The following is a 16653-nucleotide window of genomic DNA, read 5'->3' on the forward strand; positions in this document are numbered from 1 at the left end:
CATCTCCAACAACACTTCAAACCTTGACGCAGATGGGCTTCAGCAGCAGAAAACTCCACCCGGTGCCACTCCTGTCAGCTAAGAATGGGAAACTGAGATTACAAAAAGCAAAATCACCAAAATTAGACAATAGCAGATTGGAAAAAGTGTTGCCTGGTCCGATGGGATGGTAGGATCAAAATGTTGCGTAAACAGCATGAAAGCATGGATCCATCCTCCATTGTGTTAACAGTTCAGCCTGATGATGGTGGTGTAATGGTTGGAGATCTTTTCTTGGCGCACTTTGGTTCCCTTAGCCCCAACTGAGCATCATTTTAATGCCACAGTCTGAGTCCTGTTACTATGTCCATCCCTTTATGACCACAGTGTACCCACCTTCTGATGGTTGCTTCAGCAGGATAACACACCATGTCACAAAGTTCAAATCATCTCAGGCTGTTTTTTTGAACATGACTGCATTCAAATGCCCTCCACACTCACCAGATTGGGTATGGTAGAACAGAAGATTCAAATCATGGATGTTCTGAGTGATGCTATCACATCAACATTGACCAAAATCTTTGTTTTCTTTGTTGAATCTACACCATGAAGAGTTAAGGCAGTCCAAGCGAATACAAGCAAGATGTACCTAATAATGTGGCTGGTGTAAAGCTTATTTTATCATCTTTGGCCAGTAAAACAAATACCTTCATATTAGTGATGTTTACAGGTGTAAACTTGAAAGATGTCTTTCAGGAATCTTTTATTTCTTGCTGTCACTTAGACTCAACAGTAGTGTTGCCAAAACTTTACGTCAAAAGAAAATAAACCCATTAACAACATTGAGCTGCCAAGAAGTCCTTTTCGCAAATTCTTCACTTGGAATAAATGCACAGCTGTGTAGAATCCCATGAATAGTAAAGATGTTTTTTAAAAAGGAAGGGAAACAAAAGGATGCTATTAAATTATTAGTGCTTTATTGGTGATGCTTTGATGACTGCAAAGCTGAATTCTTCATGTATTAAATGAATCCCTGAACTAGGCAAAGATTTTGGCGATGAACTCTTTGAAGCGTTTAGCGTACTGCTCTGGATGAACAGTTGAGATCTCAGCTCCTGCCTACAAAACACAGACACACAGTCGATCAGAAATAAGTAGAAGCAGCCCTTTACACTTTGCAGAGCACTGATCTCTCACCCCGTGTTTGACAGCCTTGGCAGCGTGAGCGGCTTTCTTCTTGGTGTCGTACTGCGTCAGCACGTCAATCAGACCCATAAAATACACCTCCCTACGGGGCGCACCTACAAGGGAGCGATTCACAGTGTTTGGCGAGCGATATTGATCAGCACAGTGTGAGAGGAAGTTTCGGTGGGTGAAAAAGCGCAGGGCTCCTATCTCGGCTGTCGGGACTCACCCACAGCGCTCTGAATAGCGTACACATCCACATAAGGGTCGAAATCCCCGGGACCCATGGGTTTGAAGGAGTTCATGTAGCCGGTAATGCCTTCAGGGGAGGTGGAGTGGGGAGCAGGAGCAAGGCCATTTTCATCATCCTCTTCCTCCTCATCGGACAGCTCCATCTCCTCCTCCTCCTCCTCCATCTCGGCTCTTTCGACATCGTGGATACCGAGCAGCAGGCTGTAGTCCATGATCCTCATACGTACAAGAAACTGCAGTGAGAGAAATAATTACACACCAGAGACAAGAAACACAAAAATCCCCCACAAAAAGCAACGCCTCTCTTACCTCAGTGTCTCTGTTGAGCTTGTCCATTATTTTCTCCTTCTCTTCATCACTCACATAAACTTTCTGCATGTTATTCATAAAGTCCACATCCTTATAAGTGGGCAATTCCTTGACCTGAAAATATAGAAAGAATTACAACATTCATTCAACAGCATTTTTCTTTTCATCAAAACATTTATAGCTTCTCCATTTTCATATGATTAAAGCCAAATAACATTTTCATAATTTTGTTTTCTGAATCAGTACAGATGGAAATATCAAAGGTTCCCGCAGCTCTGCAGCTAGTCAAACTTCCTCTATTAAACCAGATATTTCTTCATCTTTTTCTTTTTTATCTAGGTCAGCGTCGCTGGAGGCCAAACAGAGGGCTTCTGATGTTTAAAACAGCCTGTTGCTAAGTGATTTTTCTGTGGGAAGATTCAAGAAAGTCTAATCTTAAAATCACATTTGTCACAATGCGCAAACAATAACAGTTACACATAGGAAAATAATTCCACACTCTGCCCTCAGGCGCACATTTCAAAGAGAAAAAAAATACATTTTTGGTTTGCAGTCTTAGATGTAGCCTGTCAAACCGGGGAGAGCAGCCAGAATACTAAACACGTCCACATCTTCAGACAGACTGTGGGGGCAGTAGCACACGTGCAGCCACTTCAGGTATGCTAAGTTTTTCTTTCTCACTTCAGCTTTTATCATTTTACTTGCAGTCGGTGATTGATGTAGCTATCAGTCCAAACGTCAGACAATGTTAGGCAATAATCAGATGGGTTTTTTTCACAGAAATGTTGCCTTTTAGTGGCGTATCATTATCATTATCATTATCATTACGCCAAGTACTGAACAATTGTTTGTTAATTTCAGGTTACACAAGTCTCAGTGAGCTAAAATCAAAGTTTAGGCTGAAAGACTCACAGTTTTTCAGGTAAAAGCTTTTTTGGAATCACCTTGTTGGTGCAGAAATGCTATATTATGCCTGTCTCTGTTATTGTTTTCATAGATTCAACTAAAGAAATGGGAAGAAATTATATGTTTTTGTGACAGACTGCTATTAACAAAGATGTGTATTATGTGTAGACACAACACTGGATCATCCCTTGGGTTAGGTGCATTTTTATGCTTGAATGATTCACAGGTCAATGTTAAGTAGCTTAACAAACAACAACAATATTCCTTTGAAAATGGGCAGGTACAAGGATTGGACTGAAAATGAATGAAAAAGCAGCCAATGTTCATAGAAAAATTTAAAAAGACCTTCAGAAAGCCTGGGCTGCTCAAGACTATTTCAAAGATCACAACAAAATCTGGTCCAGGAAACAAAACGTGACAAAATCGAGGGCTTGAAACTTTTGCACAGTACCATATAAATAGGTTGTTGTATCCTGCTCATTATGGCAGATAATCATGTGAGCTGACTACAAGATAAATAAATAAATGAACCATATCAAAGATGCATACCTAAATAAACCGATGATACATTGTAATCTGCACACCAGCTATGAATTCAATCGCTGTGCAACAGGCAAAGCGCTTATTTTAATGGCTTACAAAGTCAACCTGGCACTATTAATTAATGGACTTGATGAACCCTAAAACTTTACTGTGTTTGGTCTTCAGGCAGTTTGAGCTATTTACTGAACCTCTTTTCTGGACCCCAACAGTTTTTCTTTTTGCCTCACTGAGATATTTCTACCATTTTTATTGTAGTGTCTCTTTTCTGAAAAAGAAAAGAGCAAAATATTGTAGAAAAATATTGTAGAAAATGTTAATGATTAAAAAAAAGCATTTTCAAAAGTTTCTGTGACTCAATATATGTCTTTCATTTAAACATATTAAAAAAGGACACCCGCAGTTTTACAAGGGAAGCACTGGTAAGGAGAAATTAGAAAGAAATTCTGAAAATGAATCCTATGGAAATATAGCTGCGTAATGGCTTCGACTGCTGTGGAGATGCTTTTTTTAAACGCAAAGGCCTCTCCAAGCTTGACGCGTGGAGTTGAAAGACGAGTGTTTATCAGTCAGGGTCAGCTGCTGTTTTTGACGTTTCGTGTTTATCTCTCTCTCTCTCACGAGTCTCCCAGCTTGATGTGAGCACAGAACTAAATCACTTCAAAAACTAAAGACCAGAAAGGCACTTGACTGGTTTTGGAAATAACCACCTCATAGATTATATATTTTTCCTTTTAGTGCAACACGCTGTGTTGCACTAAAAGGAAAACACTTTGGTCCTTCATTTGAACAGGTACAAAAAAGAAACCAAACACATCAGACATCGCAATAAAGCTATTTGCCAAATAAAGGTATAATAATCGAGTGGAGCCGAGCTTTTTTTGACCATTTTCTTACTGGAGATGTTAGTGCAATAATTAAAATTAACAAGCTCAAATGTATTCAGCCACTCTTTCATTGAGCCTGAGTCAGAAGACGTAAAAATAACCATCTGTAATAGATCACTGCCTCTTAAACACTCCACGGCCACACGTGTGCTTTATTTCCAGTAAAGACAAACGTCACTGGAACTCTTGTGGACAACAGACTGACTTTACCTGAATCTGATCTCACCTTTTCTTTAAAACTGGCTTCACGAGACACCAGCGAGCCCTGATGAAAGAGAAGAAAGCGACCGGTGTTACTGTTGAGCCAAAGATCCATATTTGCTCATTACTTTCAAAGCTAGAATAGTCATTATCACTCATGTGTTCTCAGAGATGATACACGTGTGGCCATAAATCCAACAGTCTACTATTAATAAATGGTTTGGGGTGAAGCATAACTTTAATTCACAAGCATTTAACACTCTGTTTTTTAAACTATTGTCTTTAAATGTTTTGGTAAGTTAAGCATTTCAATAGCTGATAAAAGTAATAAGACACTATCATATGAGATACACTGCCTCTGGAGGATTACCTTGAGGTCATACTTCCTGTGTACGTGAAGTCGGTGGCTGAACATGTTCCTCATTACTAACAGGTAGGTGTCCTCACTCTCCACAGTGACTCTGTACATGGCCAGGAACTGAGGGAGGAGCGTACTGCCGTGGCAGGTGACAATATGCTGGAAGAGACCATCAGTACATGGATTTTCAGTCATGAAGAATAAACATCTGCACGTGAATATAATAAGTTGTGGTTAATGCTCTTCCTGAAGATCCTCCTGTGGCATCTGATCAGCACCGCAGATGTAATTTAGACTTGGAATAATTTACAGGACGAACTCCATTTGAAAACACTGCCTGCATTTCAAACAGATGGCTTCATTGTTATATGACTCTACAGCGTCGTTAAGACATTGCATAAGAGGTAAAGTATGATAACATAAAAGAGTTCCTAGTAAGATAAGGTTTTCCTTGTAACAGATATGATTCAACGCACGGGTAATATAAAGTCATTTCATAGCATCATAGCAAGAAATGTCAAGAAAGGCAGGGAGGATGTACAGTCCCAGCAAGTAAACGTGGATTTACACAATGCTCGACTTCATTTTTTAATCAGCTTTGTATTTTGAGACGTCTGTTATACCTCAAGTATGAAAACAGTTCATTGTGATGAGCAACAATAAGTGTCAAAGCCACTGAGCACAGCATTGTCTGCATTGCATTTGTGCACTGGAGCATCTACAAGTGAAACTGAGCTAATTCTGATGGACTTGGAGTTGGTAATATACTGAATGACATTTGTGTCAAACCTTTAATTAGGATGAAACAAATGGAGAATTAAAACTAAATTCATTTAATAAAATACTCTGTTAAAATCCATCAGATTCTCCTGTGTCCTATTGTTAGAGTTGTCATATTGGTAAATCTATCACCTTACAAAGCTAGTTAACTGCTGTGAGATTTTCAGTCTGTATTGCGTGTTTAACCTCTTTGTATGAACAGTCTGATGTCATTAACTTATTAATAAATGTGGCTGATTCTGCCAACAACACCCCTTTCACGTGAACATGGAATGAAAGCCCTGGAGGAAACCGGCTTATCTTGAGTGCCAGTGTTACAGTAAGTGAATCGACCCCCGGGTACGCTGAGGGAGCAAGGCATACCTGAATGCACTTAACATATGTCAGAACAATCAGACATCAAGTAAAAATGAAAGAAAACGAAAGTTAGGAAGATATGCTAAATATGGAGGCAAGAAGACTCAAATTAAATATGAAAACAGACTCATGGGGACATTGGAGGACAAAAACACAAGCACAGAAACTGAGGGAGGAAAAGATAAGGAGACAGCGAGGGAACAAAACACACAAGAAATATCCAACTCAAAATAAGTTGGGGTTCTAAGCAAGAGCCCCAAACTCCAAAGAAACTGAACTGGGAACCAGAAGAAAGTTCAAGCTCTCATAAAAAGGCGTGTTTCACATGTCAAGTGATTCTTCTCACACAAATGATCCCTGTGACTGTTGCCTGCTCCAGTTAGAGCCATTATCAGATGATCATGATGTAAAGTGGTCATAAAACCTATAAAGAAATGAAAAAATATAACGGCGAAATGCAAAGTCATTTATCTTGGGATTTGGCAGAGTGGTGAAGTAAACGTTTTAATTTGAGTTAATATATTTATGTTACCACTAAGTGTGCGCTCAGCGCTGCTGTTGATGTCTAATATGGTGGCTGCACATTAGACCTCTGAAACTTTAAACTGGCAAGTGCAAATCACTTTAGTTTGTCAGCAGACCAACGTGAATCTGATTTAACTGATTGATAGGTGTTCATGGTGTGTGTTCAGTCTTCCTGCAGCTGCGGTTCAAACAGTGTAAAAGAGGCAGCAGATTAGAATCGGGCATAACAACATTTAAACATTTTCTGCATCACCAGAATAATATATACACACTCTAGTGGCACCGTTTTCACAGCTGTACATTTATAGACCCCATTATTAAGAGGTTTTAGTAAAGTAATAGTAGTAGGCTTAACAAGCTGCATATGAAACATATAGCTCCGGCAGAAAATCTATATCACACCTTAAAATGTTGTAAATTAAGCAATCATTAAAAAACATGCTGTTTTCAAACAGTGACCTGTTATCATGATGACTTATCCTGGTAAAAAGAGAGCCGCTTTCATGACACTGAAAACTCTGACTTTAAGGTCAAGACAGCTCACTAACCCCATAATCTTGCTTCACAGAACACCTCTATGAGCTCATATAGCACAACAAAAACAAACCCCTCCAAATTACTAGAATGATAAGAATGACCGGCTGAGTTTATGCACAGCGTGTCTGAGCTGTCGATTATATACCTACACTGGCAGAGTACTGGCTCACATTAGCGTTGTGAACAAGCTAGAAACAATTCTAGTTTGTTTAACAGTAGCACTACACCTGTCCTAATCTACTGTGCTCACACAGCATACACAACTCTTGTGGTCAGCATCACTACAACATTTAGATTTTAAATAGCATCTAAATTTTTCATCTTTCCCTGATGACTATCAGTAACAATCTTATTGCTCTATAAGCATTTATATATGATCTTAAACAGAGCCCCGCACTGTACCTGCTGACCTTATTCTAAGGTCTGTTGGACATAGACTAAGCCTCCGTTTGAATTGAGTTTTTATATGAATTATTTATTCTCAGATCATGAAACATCACAGGGACTGCAGATGAGAGAATAAGAATGAAAAATGCCCTTTAAACATTAATTTAATGAAATACTCAATTAATATCAATATCTTCTTGCATTTTGATATGATAAATCTGTTAACCTACACAGTCAGTATGTTGCTGGCTTTCTTTTCAGGCTTCAGAAAGGCTAAGCGTTATTATTAACCAAAGTCCTTAACACATACAATTTTAATACGATATTACTCTTAAGCGCTTTTTCTCTTACATACCCTGATACTGCTTTGTCTGCAGCAGCTATGTTGCTTTCAGGCATATTACCTGTTTAACTTCTTCATATTTTTCCCATAGTATTCTCTCACCTTCCTGTGTAACATCAGCTGCTCTACTGCTAATGCCACCACTTTCATGTGACCACAAAGGGGAAACCCTGGGTTAACTTAGCAAGATGATTACCAGCTACACGTGACCGCTTATCCTGATTGCCAGTGTTAGGGTAAGTGAATCCAGATAGCGCAAAGATATCCTGGGTCTGTGCAACTGGGTCTGTAGTATAAATCTCTGATGGTGGTGCGTATTTGATTCTCTCTTGGTGATTTATGAGAAGGAAACATTTTGACAGGTCTGCGAAAAATCGTTATGCCTCAGAAGTAATATCTGTAGGAAGGAAATCATGTTGCACAGAATCTGTGGTCTACATCTGTGAGTCATCAGTGAATTTTTTTTTTTTTGGTAACCCCTCCTATATCAATTGATACCAGTGGTGCCAACTTCGGGCATTTTTATTGATTTTTTGGCACCAGGGCCAGTGTCTTTTCAGTGGAAATGCATTAAAGTGATCTGAGATTAGGGAGTGATGTTCACTGACTGTCACGGCGAGTGAGAGGAGCCGTGTGGAGGAGGAAAAGGAGGATCCACACGCAGGCAGTCGTGAAGGTGTAAAAGGTGATTTATTGAACACAAAAGGAGAGGCAAACGGCAACACGGAGAACTAAACTATACTGGGAAACAACTAAAACTACAAAGCACAAACCTGAATGAGCAGAGGAGACTGATGATGGACAGCAGGGAGAACACACAGGTGAGACATGGTAGAAACACAGATGAGGCAGGGTGGAATACACAGACGGACCAGCAACTACAACAACGGAGGACATGACTTAAATACACCCAGAGAAACACAGGGGAATTACACACAGGTGGTGGACACAGCTGGGAATGATCAACAAGACGAGACAGAGGTAAAACTGAACACACTCACATGAGACCCAGACCTTCACAATAAAACAGGAAATGAGAACACCACACCAAGACGCAGACCTGACACTGAGAGACAGACAGAATGACACATGGAACCTGAACTAAACTAAACGTGAGATACAACCGAGAACAAATCCTTAAACATGAAACTCAAATAATAAACATCATAATCATCATCATAAACACAACAAGAGAACAAGAAAACAATCCCTGATGCAAACTAAAACCAAAACATAATAACCTCAAACATGGAATAACAAAAACATGAAACTCCACATACTGGGTCCAACGGACCCAGACCCGTGACACTGACAGGCTCATGCAACAGTATCATGGCTTACTGCAAGCCCTTTTAAATGTCATTGGTAACATCAGTGCTCTTTCAACAACAACACCAACAACAAAAAGCTGTGTGAAGGCCTTTTGTGGCACTACAGAAAAGAAATACAGTACAAGCAAACAAACATCATGCTACTTGTTAATATGTCATGTGACTTAGCTTTCTCTGTTTGGTGTGTTATTTTTTTTTGTATCTGTATAACCAGAAAAAGCTCTGACAGAATCATTCTTCAATGTGAATTATTTAATATGCTTCAATTTAAATGTAAAACTGGAGCCATGAAATTCTAACACTCGTGTCTCAGCTTTGATGCTGTAAAACCTTTACCATGGCAACCATGGTTAATGTAAAAAGGGCACATTTTTTTCTTGTATAAAAACGACACAAGGAAAGAGAAAAGACTGGTAGATGTGTGCATGTACAAAAGGATTGCAACCATGCACACACTAGAAATACTATGTTCTTAGTTCAGTTCAATTCAATTCATTTTATTTAGCTCCAAATCGCAGCAACAGTCACATCAAGGCACTTCATACTAAAAGGTAAAAGAGTAAAAGAGAGAAAACCACAACAATCAGATGACCCCACGTGAGCAAGCATATGGTGACAGTGGGAAGGAAAAACTCCCTTTTAACAGGAAAAAACTTGCAGCAGAACCAGGAGAGGCAGCCATCAGCTGCAACCGGTTAGGGGTGAGGAGAGGGAGACACAACAAAAGACACACTGTGTAAGAGAGCCAGGGATTAATAATAACTAATGATTAAATGCAAAGTGGTGAACAACCACAGACAGTGAAAAGAGGTGAAGAAGAAACACTCAGTGCACTATGGGAAGAGCCCAGCAGCTTAGCCCTAAATGCAGGGTAACTAAGGGAGGATTCTGGGTCACCTGATCCAGCCCTAACTATAACCTTTATCAGAAAGTATAGTTTTGAGCCTTATTGTAAAAGCAGAGAGAGTGCCTCTCTCCAGTATCCAAACTGGGAGCTGGTTCCACAGAAAAGGGGCCTGAAAGCTGGAGTCTCCAATTTTAAAATTGAACCTACTCTCTGACCTTTAAAGGACATATAAACTTGTGTCAGTCCTACCTGGTGATATGCAGAGAGCGCATTATGCATTTCTGCAACCTCCTCACTGGAAATTTCTTTTATAACCAAAGTGCGGTCGTACGACGTCAGCAGCAGGCCCGCATATTTCCCTTCGTCGTGTCTGAGAGGAGGACTCCGAGCCAGAGAAACCTGCCGGTGAGTGAGAGAACAGCATCATGAGATCAGAAGGAGAAGCCTCCTGCCCTGGGAAACCTTTCACATTTTAAAGTGTTGAAACAAATGCAAATATCTTACATATACCAGAAATGTAATGCTGCGCAGCATCGGTCCATAAAAAGCTTTGTTTTAACATGCTTCTTACATTGATCTGAATGCAGGTCTGCAGTAAGCTAATGTGACTTTTATCAGCAACAATATGTTTCCCGTAATTGTGTGCTAAGCAAATGTGCACTTCCCAGACTGGAGGATGGCTGTGTGCCACCTGGCGCATGCAAAATACGACACAAAGAAATGCAAATGTAGAAGCGAGCAGATCAATATGCACATAAAAGTTCATGGTTTCGATCAAAGGAAAACACACAGAGCCTTGGATGTTCTCTGCTTGTGCGAGTCTATGTTTTTTTCTAATGGCCTCTACATTTTTGTGAAACGATAGATTTTATCCAAATTTATATTTTAGTGCACAATGAAACGCAGACTTGCTGTGAATCATACCTGGAAATCTTGATCCTCAATGCCAAAGCGCTCTCGCAGGTTTCTGAACACTTGAGGACAGTACTCTTTGAATTTAAACTGTCCTGGAAGAGTCTCCCTGAGGAATAATGACAATAACGCATAGATTTAGTGTGCAGCAACATTTTACAAAAGATCTATGCTCGTGACTATTAGCTGACTGAATTATATTAGGGATCCTGCTGCTTAACAGCTTCCAGATCAAAACAAGTTCAGAGAAATCTCACTACAGTAACGGCACTTTAACCTTGGGAAAATATTTTATTGGTCCTCAAACCTCTGTTCATAAGTCTTTACTGAACCCGGATTCCTGAACGGATTAAAGGATTATTGAAAGCCTTTCACTTTTCTAGACTCAGTGCTTATAGAAACCGAACCTAACAACAGACACTGTATAGGACAGCTTTTATAAATGATTATTATACTGTAGCACACTCTGACTGACACTCTTCCACCACTATTTCAGATAAATCCATCAAGCTAACCTTTTTTTGCCTTTTAAATTATGTTGCACAGCAAGTAAAAAAAACACAAGTTAATGCTGCACTTCTAACTTTAGCCCATAACATCATTCTTTCTCTTTCGAGACAATATTGCACTGCGCTCATTACTGTAGCTATAGTGTTGGTGAAGAAAAACACCGTTGCTCTCTAAAGGGGTCTGGATATTCTGATAAGCAGAGACAATAACACCGAGAAATAAATCCTGAGAGGAACAAAAATCTGTGCAGTTTACAGGAAGCAAAACGAGGCTCCTGCAATCATGCAGACAGAGCTGAGTAGAGCCTATGAGCAGAGCACAGTACTTATTGAAGAGGTGGTTGTTGACTTTGATCTTGGTGCTGGCTTTGAAGTCGTCTGGGAGCAGCATGACAGGTACGGGCACCTGGCTCAGGTCATTAATCTGCGCATGATCAGTGGATAAATAGTTAATAATGAACATTTTCATACCCAGGCAGACAGAAGTGCACATTAAACGGCCTTATAGCTACCGAATGATTGACTCCCCACATCAGCACGCTCAACACGGGGTCACTCGCTCGGAAAACCTTCACTTTCTGTTGAACAAAGTGTTTCTTCTTCGTCTTCCTTTTTGGCGCCAGAGTGTTCAGAGGGTTGGAGGTAGCACTGGGAGAAGACATTTTCAGGCAGGTATCCGCGTCTCCGTCTGTGGACAGGCGTTTTGTTGTCTCTGTATGTAAAGTAGGCTAAAGTCCGCCCTGCAGCAGCCTATTAGCGCTTTGATCCAACACCCTGCGAGCCCAGCGCCTTTTGGTCCTTCAGTCCAGCAACGAACAGGTGCAGAGCCTCCCCCAACACGGGCTGAGCCTTCATCATCTTATTTTGTGGCTCATTTTTAAGCTTTGTTAATTTGACATGCTGTCACATTAATGATCATTTTCGTGCAGGCTTGCTTACAGGCAGAACTGCAGTAATTACATCTAAATTACCAGTGCTGTACGATTCTGCAAAGTTTGGTATCCATCCGATACCAAGTAAATAAAGGGCTAGTATTGCCGATACCAATGTCGATACTGAAACTTTTAACTTGTATGTAGGGGAGAGAAGTGTATTTTTTAATGTGGTTTCTTCTGGAGACCTGGAATCTATAGAAACAAAGTATCCATCATATTCTGCTGGCCCACCTCTATTATTACAGCTCTTAGTGGTGATTTGTTAATTATAGTTAATTTTATAATTATATATATATATATATATATATTTGTTTGTTTGTGACCTTTAAAATGTAGCAATTTATGTTTATAATAGCACATGCTGTGAGGGAAATGTGTTTTGTTTCCGTTTACTTAAATAATTTTAAATTGCATCAGTTTTTTGTTTGTTTGTTTTTTTTATTCAAAAATACTCTAAAGAAGAATATATGCATTTTGTATTCACGTGTTGATGTCATTCATCTATCTTACTCAGTGCGGTGTGGTCAGGCTCATCAGAATATTTTATCATAAATAAATACAATAGTGAGAAACTGATGTAGAATTCAGTGGGTCATGCTGAGCCTGTGCCACTTTGTTAGGTACACCTGTACGTGCAAATATGTCATGGCATTACCATGGCATTTGAGCGTGTAGACATGGCCTGTATGACCTGCAGAAGTTCAAACTGAGCAGAATGGGGAAGAAAGATGATTTAAGGGACTTGACCATTTGCATGGTTGCTGGTGCCGGACAGGCTAGTCTGGTTATTTCAGAACCTGCTGATCTACTGATATTTTCCCAAACAAGGTTTACAGAGAATAGTTTTGAATGGCTGTTATCTGGGTGAAAATGCTTTATCTACTTCAGAGGTCAGAGGAGAATGGCCATACTCCCTTTAGGACGTCAGGGCAGATGGCATGGATACCCAACTTTGTGAACACGATAACTCGAGAACGAAGTGATGGTACTTTCAGATTGGTACAATATGTGGGTCTACTAAAAATCTTGGACAAGTTTGAATATTAGTGACCTCAGCTTCAGTGATCTCTGCTGTGACATTCAGGTGATAGTGTCAGAATAAACAACATGAAAGCACGTATCCACGATGCCGTGGATCAGCACTTCAGGCTGCTGGTGGTGTAATGGTGTAAGGGATATTTTCTTGGCACACTTTAGGCCCATTAGGCCCAATGGAGCATTGTTTAAATGCCACAGTCTGATTATTGTCGCTGACCATGCCCATCCATTTATGACCACAAAGCCATCTTCTGATTCCTGCTTACAGCAGCATAGTGCATCATGTCATTGAACATGACAATGAGTTCACAGTTGCTCAAATGGCCTCCTCCACATTCACCAGATTTGAAGCCAATAGAGCACCTTTGGGATGTTGTGGACCAGGAGAGTTTCATCATGTGCAGCTGACAATTCTGCAAAAACTGTGTGATGCTGTCACATCAATATAGACCAAAATATCTGAGAAATGTTCAACATAGAAATTACAGAATTAAGGCAGTCCTGAACTCAAAAGGGGACCCAACCCAGTACCAAAGAAGTGTACCTAATAAAGTGGCCAGTTTGTGTGGATGATATTATTTGAACTGCATAAGAGGTTAAATGTTGGTTTGTGATGAACAATTTTTAAGTAAATTAATTATCCTGATAGTAGTTATACTCATGATGCACATGCAGAAGTGCCCTGTTCACAGTCATACACTGTCTCATTCATGCATAAGCATTGTGGGGCCAGTGCAACCCTATGCTTCCTGCTTGGTTGTTAACCACTAAGACTTGTAACACAGTACTTTCTGGTGCAAATTACAGTGGGAGCTGTAATTTTTACACTTCACAAAACCACCAGGTGGACCGTATTGGACCATTCCACGGGCCAGTTCGGGCCTCCAGACCACATGTTTGACACCCTTGTTGCAGCAAATCATAATATTCTTTCTATTGTGGTTGCAGGAACCACTAGACTAAAGAGCTGAGACTTCCTGTTTAAAGGGCCAGATAAATTTAAAAACTAAAACATGTTTTATTTTAAAAAATCTTTAATATAATAACCAATAAAAATCTTACATTTATTTTTGTAATACTGTGTTTCGCCGTATATCAGTCTTGAAAATTAAAAATGCCCCCAAGTCCTTAATCACTAATGGCGCTATCAGTGTTAACATAAATAGAATATCATATCCGAAGTAACATAAATAGGATTACATGTTGAGATATTTTACAGCATTGATAGTTGTACAATTACAGTGGTTTCAAAGTTTAAAAAAAATATGGAAAATATATATAAATACACTGAAAAGATACAAAAACAAATTAAAAAAAAAAAGACAGACCATATTTTCTAAACTTATTGTTTGGATTGAGAAATTTATGAAGTTAAATGACCTTAAATAACTGCTTTTGTGGGTTCGACTGGGTGTCAAAATGGGGGGGAAAAGACTTTCTCCTGAGCTGATTAGAGAGGAAGAGGAGAAAAAGGGACTAAAAGCTGGCATACACCAGTGTGCAGGACTCATTCCTAATAACAAAGTGTTTCGGGATAAAATTATTTTGTTTTTCTCCACTTTGAGAATATAATTGAACCCACTGAGGCTGATTCCTCAGACACTCACCTAACCAAATTTATTGCTTCTTTAATCAGCCCTGGAGGTTTTAGCTATAATTGGAAAAGAGTTTTTTTCTAGTGATCAGTCAGTCTATAAAATTCTAAACTTGCATTAATAACACGATGTGCCACTGGTGGATGCCGAAAATGTGCCTCTCTATGCTTACATAGATATTCTTTTCAAGAAAAAAATCATAACTGATTTATGGTTAATCAATCCAATAATCAATAGCTGTCATTTACAATACTTAGAATCAGTTTCATGTTAGAACAAATGGGGTTTCCCTTCAAAAGCAAACAGCATTTTTAAATGGCCGCGTGTTATGAGGGTTAACATGAAAGGACATCAAACCAATAAAGTTTTAATGTGTTCAGCAGAGGGCGCATGGACACTAAAGTTTCACCTGATTGTTAAACAGCCTTGTAATAGCGATGTCCTTCTCTCTGCTGGCGCACAGTCACATAAGAGGCACTGTGTTCGGTCCCTTTACTGGTCTGGTGTGCCTTCATCGTAATCTCACACAGGGACTGAAGCTTCAGCCTCCTCGTTGCATTTAACAGCTCAGACCACCCTTCTGTTTAGTGTTTGTAGACAGGGGCATGCCGTTCTTGTCAACGCACCAACACTTTCCTCGCCGCCGCCCACCTCGAGATGACCAACACTGCCGAAAACACAACAGACATAGTAAAGAGTTAAATGCAAAGATGTCTGGTCTCTATAGAATCAATGTGAGATCAGCCCTTTTTCCTATAAATCATCTAATTTGGAGACTCACCTGCTTCTTTCTGAAGAAACCACGCTTGTCACAGTTGGGCATGTAGATATCATGGTTTGACGTAAATAAATGGGCATTAAGACCTTCGATGATTGTCGTTAGCAGCTGACGGCATGGAGCCTGAGAGAAGGAACAGAGTTAACCAGATATATGTAATGCCTACTTTAATTCACTGTCAGGAATGTGCTCTTTTTGTTTTGTTTTGTTTTTTAAACATAGATATACAGTACAGGATGAGCGTTTTTACCTCATCTGGATTCTCAGTAGGTGTACTTTCTAGTGTATGAAAGCAAATAAAAACAAACAAGAACATCAGTTTTTAAAATTTTAGCGTTTATGCCATTCAATTGAGGAAGATTTCACACATTTTGAGATCTTTTGCTTGGTAACACATGTTGATTTCTCTAGTCATACTCCAATTTCCATTATAACATGATAATAACCTGAAAAGCAGTGAGTTAAAAGCATTTAACTTTCGAGATAAATGTGATATTTAAGATTGTATCTCAGCCAACAACAGCAAAATAATAATAATAAGTATTCAATTACTCCTAAATCCATAATGTTTCTCTCTCACTGATTAAATCATAGCTTCTCCCAAAAAAGTAAGCTGAAACTTACCAGCAACATGGACCGGTTTAGTCGGGCTGGTGCTACTGGCATTACTGCAGACTCCTCTGCCTTCCAGCAGGGCACGCAGGGGCTTTGGCTCATCGTCTGGAGGTGCACAACGCAGACCGTGGGCGCAGCTCAGAGTGTAGACGCCACACGGCTCTCCAAGAGCCAAAGTTGTGGCATTTACCTCTACAGACGGCTGCCTCTGTGAGTGCTTTCCTCTGCAGGTAGGACATCCTCTGGACGGTGTGGTCAGTGGGCTTGAACAAGCCAGCTGCAGGAGGACCAGCACCAGGATGTTTAAACACAGCAACATCTTACACTAAAAGTTGTCTGCTAATAAATGGTTCCAGTGCAGCCTCGTAGCAGTAATAAACGGTTCCAAGATTCCCTTTTCTAACTCTGTTCCCAGTTTTGGATAATTTGCTCCAGCTGAGAGCAGCAAGTGATAATGCAGCTGACAGACGCCACTGACAGCAGCTTTTAAAGAGGAAAGGTATGGGAGGGATACGTGATGGAGAATGTTAGCTTTCCTCTCATTTCC

At 39.9% G+C, this 16653-nt stretch overlaps 2 protein-coding genes across 2 annotated transcripts; both read right to left on the bottom strand.

The window, feature by feature from the left end:
- Window positions 1-939: 939 nt before the first annotated feature.
- Window positions 940-12154, bottom strand: LOC101474736 (phosphatidylinositol 5-phosphate 4-kinase type-2 gamma). Its single transcript, XM_004544985.2, has 10 exons — window positions 11658-12154; window positions 11472-11569; window positions 10649-10745; window positions 9974-10123; window positions 4630-4776; window positions 4285-4323; window positions 1726-1839; window positions 1394-1649; window positions 1177-1280; window positions 940-1098 (listed from the first exon to the last, which is right to left on the bottom strand). The coding sequence occupies exons 1-10, from the start codon at window positions 11805-11807 to the stop codon at window positions 1018-1020; spliced, it is 1236 nt and encodes a 411-aa protein (XP_004545042.1). The 5' UTR covers window positions 11808-12154; the 3' UTR covers window positions 940-1017.
- A 2013-nt stretch (window positions 12155-14167) lies between these two features.
- Window positions 14168-16615, bottom strand: LOC101472896 (insulin-like growth factor-binding protein 6). The gene is made up of 4 exons (XM_004545359.2): window positions 16116-16615; window positions 15742-15770; window positions 15495-15614; window positions 14168-15380 (listed from the first exon to the last, which is right to left on the bottom strand). The coding sequence occupies exons 1-4, from the start codon at window positions 16423-16425 to the stop codon at window positions 15273-15275; spliced, it is 567 nt and encodes a 188-aa protein (XP_004545416.1). The 5' UTR covers window positions 16426-16615; the 3' UTR covers window positions 14168-15272.
- Between the last annotated feature and the right edge of the window lie 38 nt (window positions 16616-16653).

Source organism: Maylandia zebra, linkage group LG5, assembly GCF_041146795.1.
Source record: "Maylandia zebra isolate NMK-2024a linkage group LG5, Mzebra_GT3a, whole genome shotgun sequence".
NCBI lineage: Eukaryota > Metazoa > Chordata > Actinopteri > Cichliformes > Cichlidae > Maylandia > Maylandia zebra.

Excerpts from the sequence above, each read along its gene's own strand:
- LOC101474736 (XM_004544985.2), bottom strand. The coding sequence starts at position 11,807 with ATGTCTTCTCCCAGTGCTACCTCCAACCCTCTGAACACTCTGGCGCCA. Across the intron at positions 10,746-11,471 it reads AACAACCACCTCTTCAATAA|GGAGACTCTTCCAGGACAGT; the intron begins GTACTGTGCTCT and ends ATTATTCCTCAG. Across the intron at positions 1,840-4,284 it reads AAGCCAGTTTTAAAGAAAAG|GTCAAGGAATTGCCCACTTA; the intron begins GTGAGATCAGAT and ends CTATATTTTCAG.
- LOC101472896 (XM_004545359.2), bottom strand. The coding sequence starts at position 16,425 with ATGTTGCTGTGTTTAAACATCCTGGTGCTGGTCCTCCTGCAGCTGGCT. Across the intron at positions 15,771-16,115 it reads TAAACCGGTCCATGTTGCTG|AAAGTACACCTACTGAGAAT; the intron begins GTAAGTTTCAGC and ends TTCATACACTAG. Across the intron at positions 15,381-15,494 it reads GTTTCTTCAGAAAGAAGCAG|TGTTGGTCATCTCGAGGTGG; the intron begins GTGAGTCTCCAA and ends TGTTTTCGGCAG.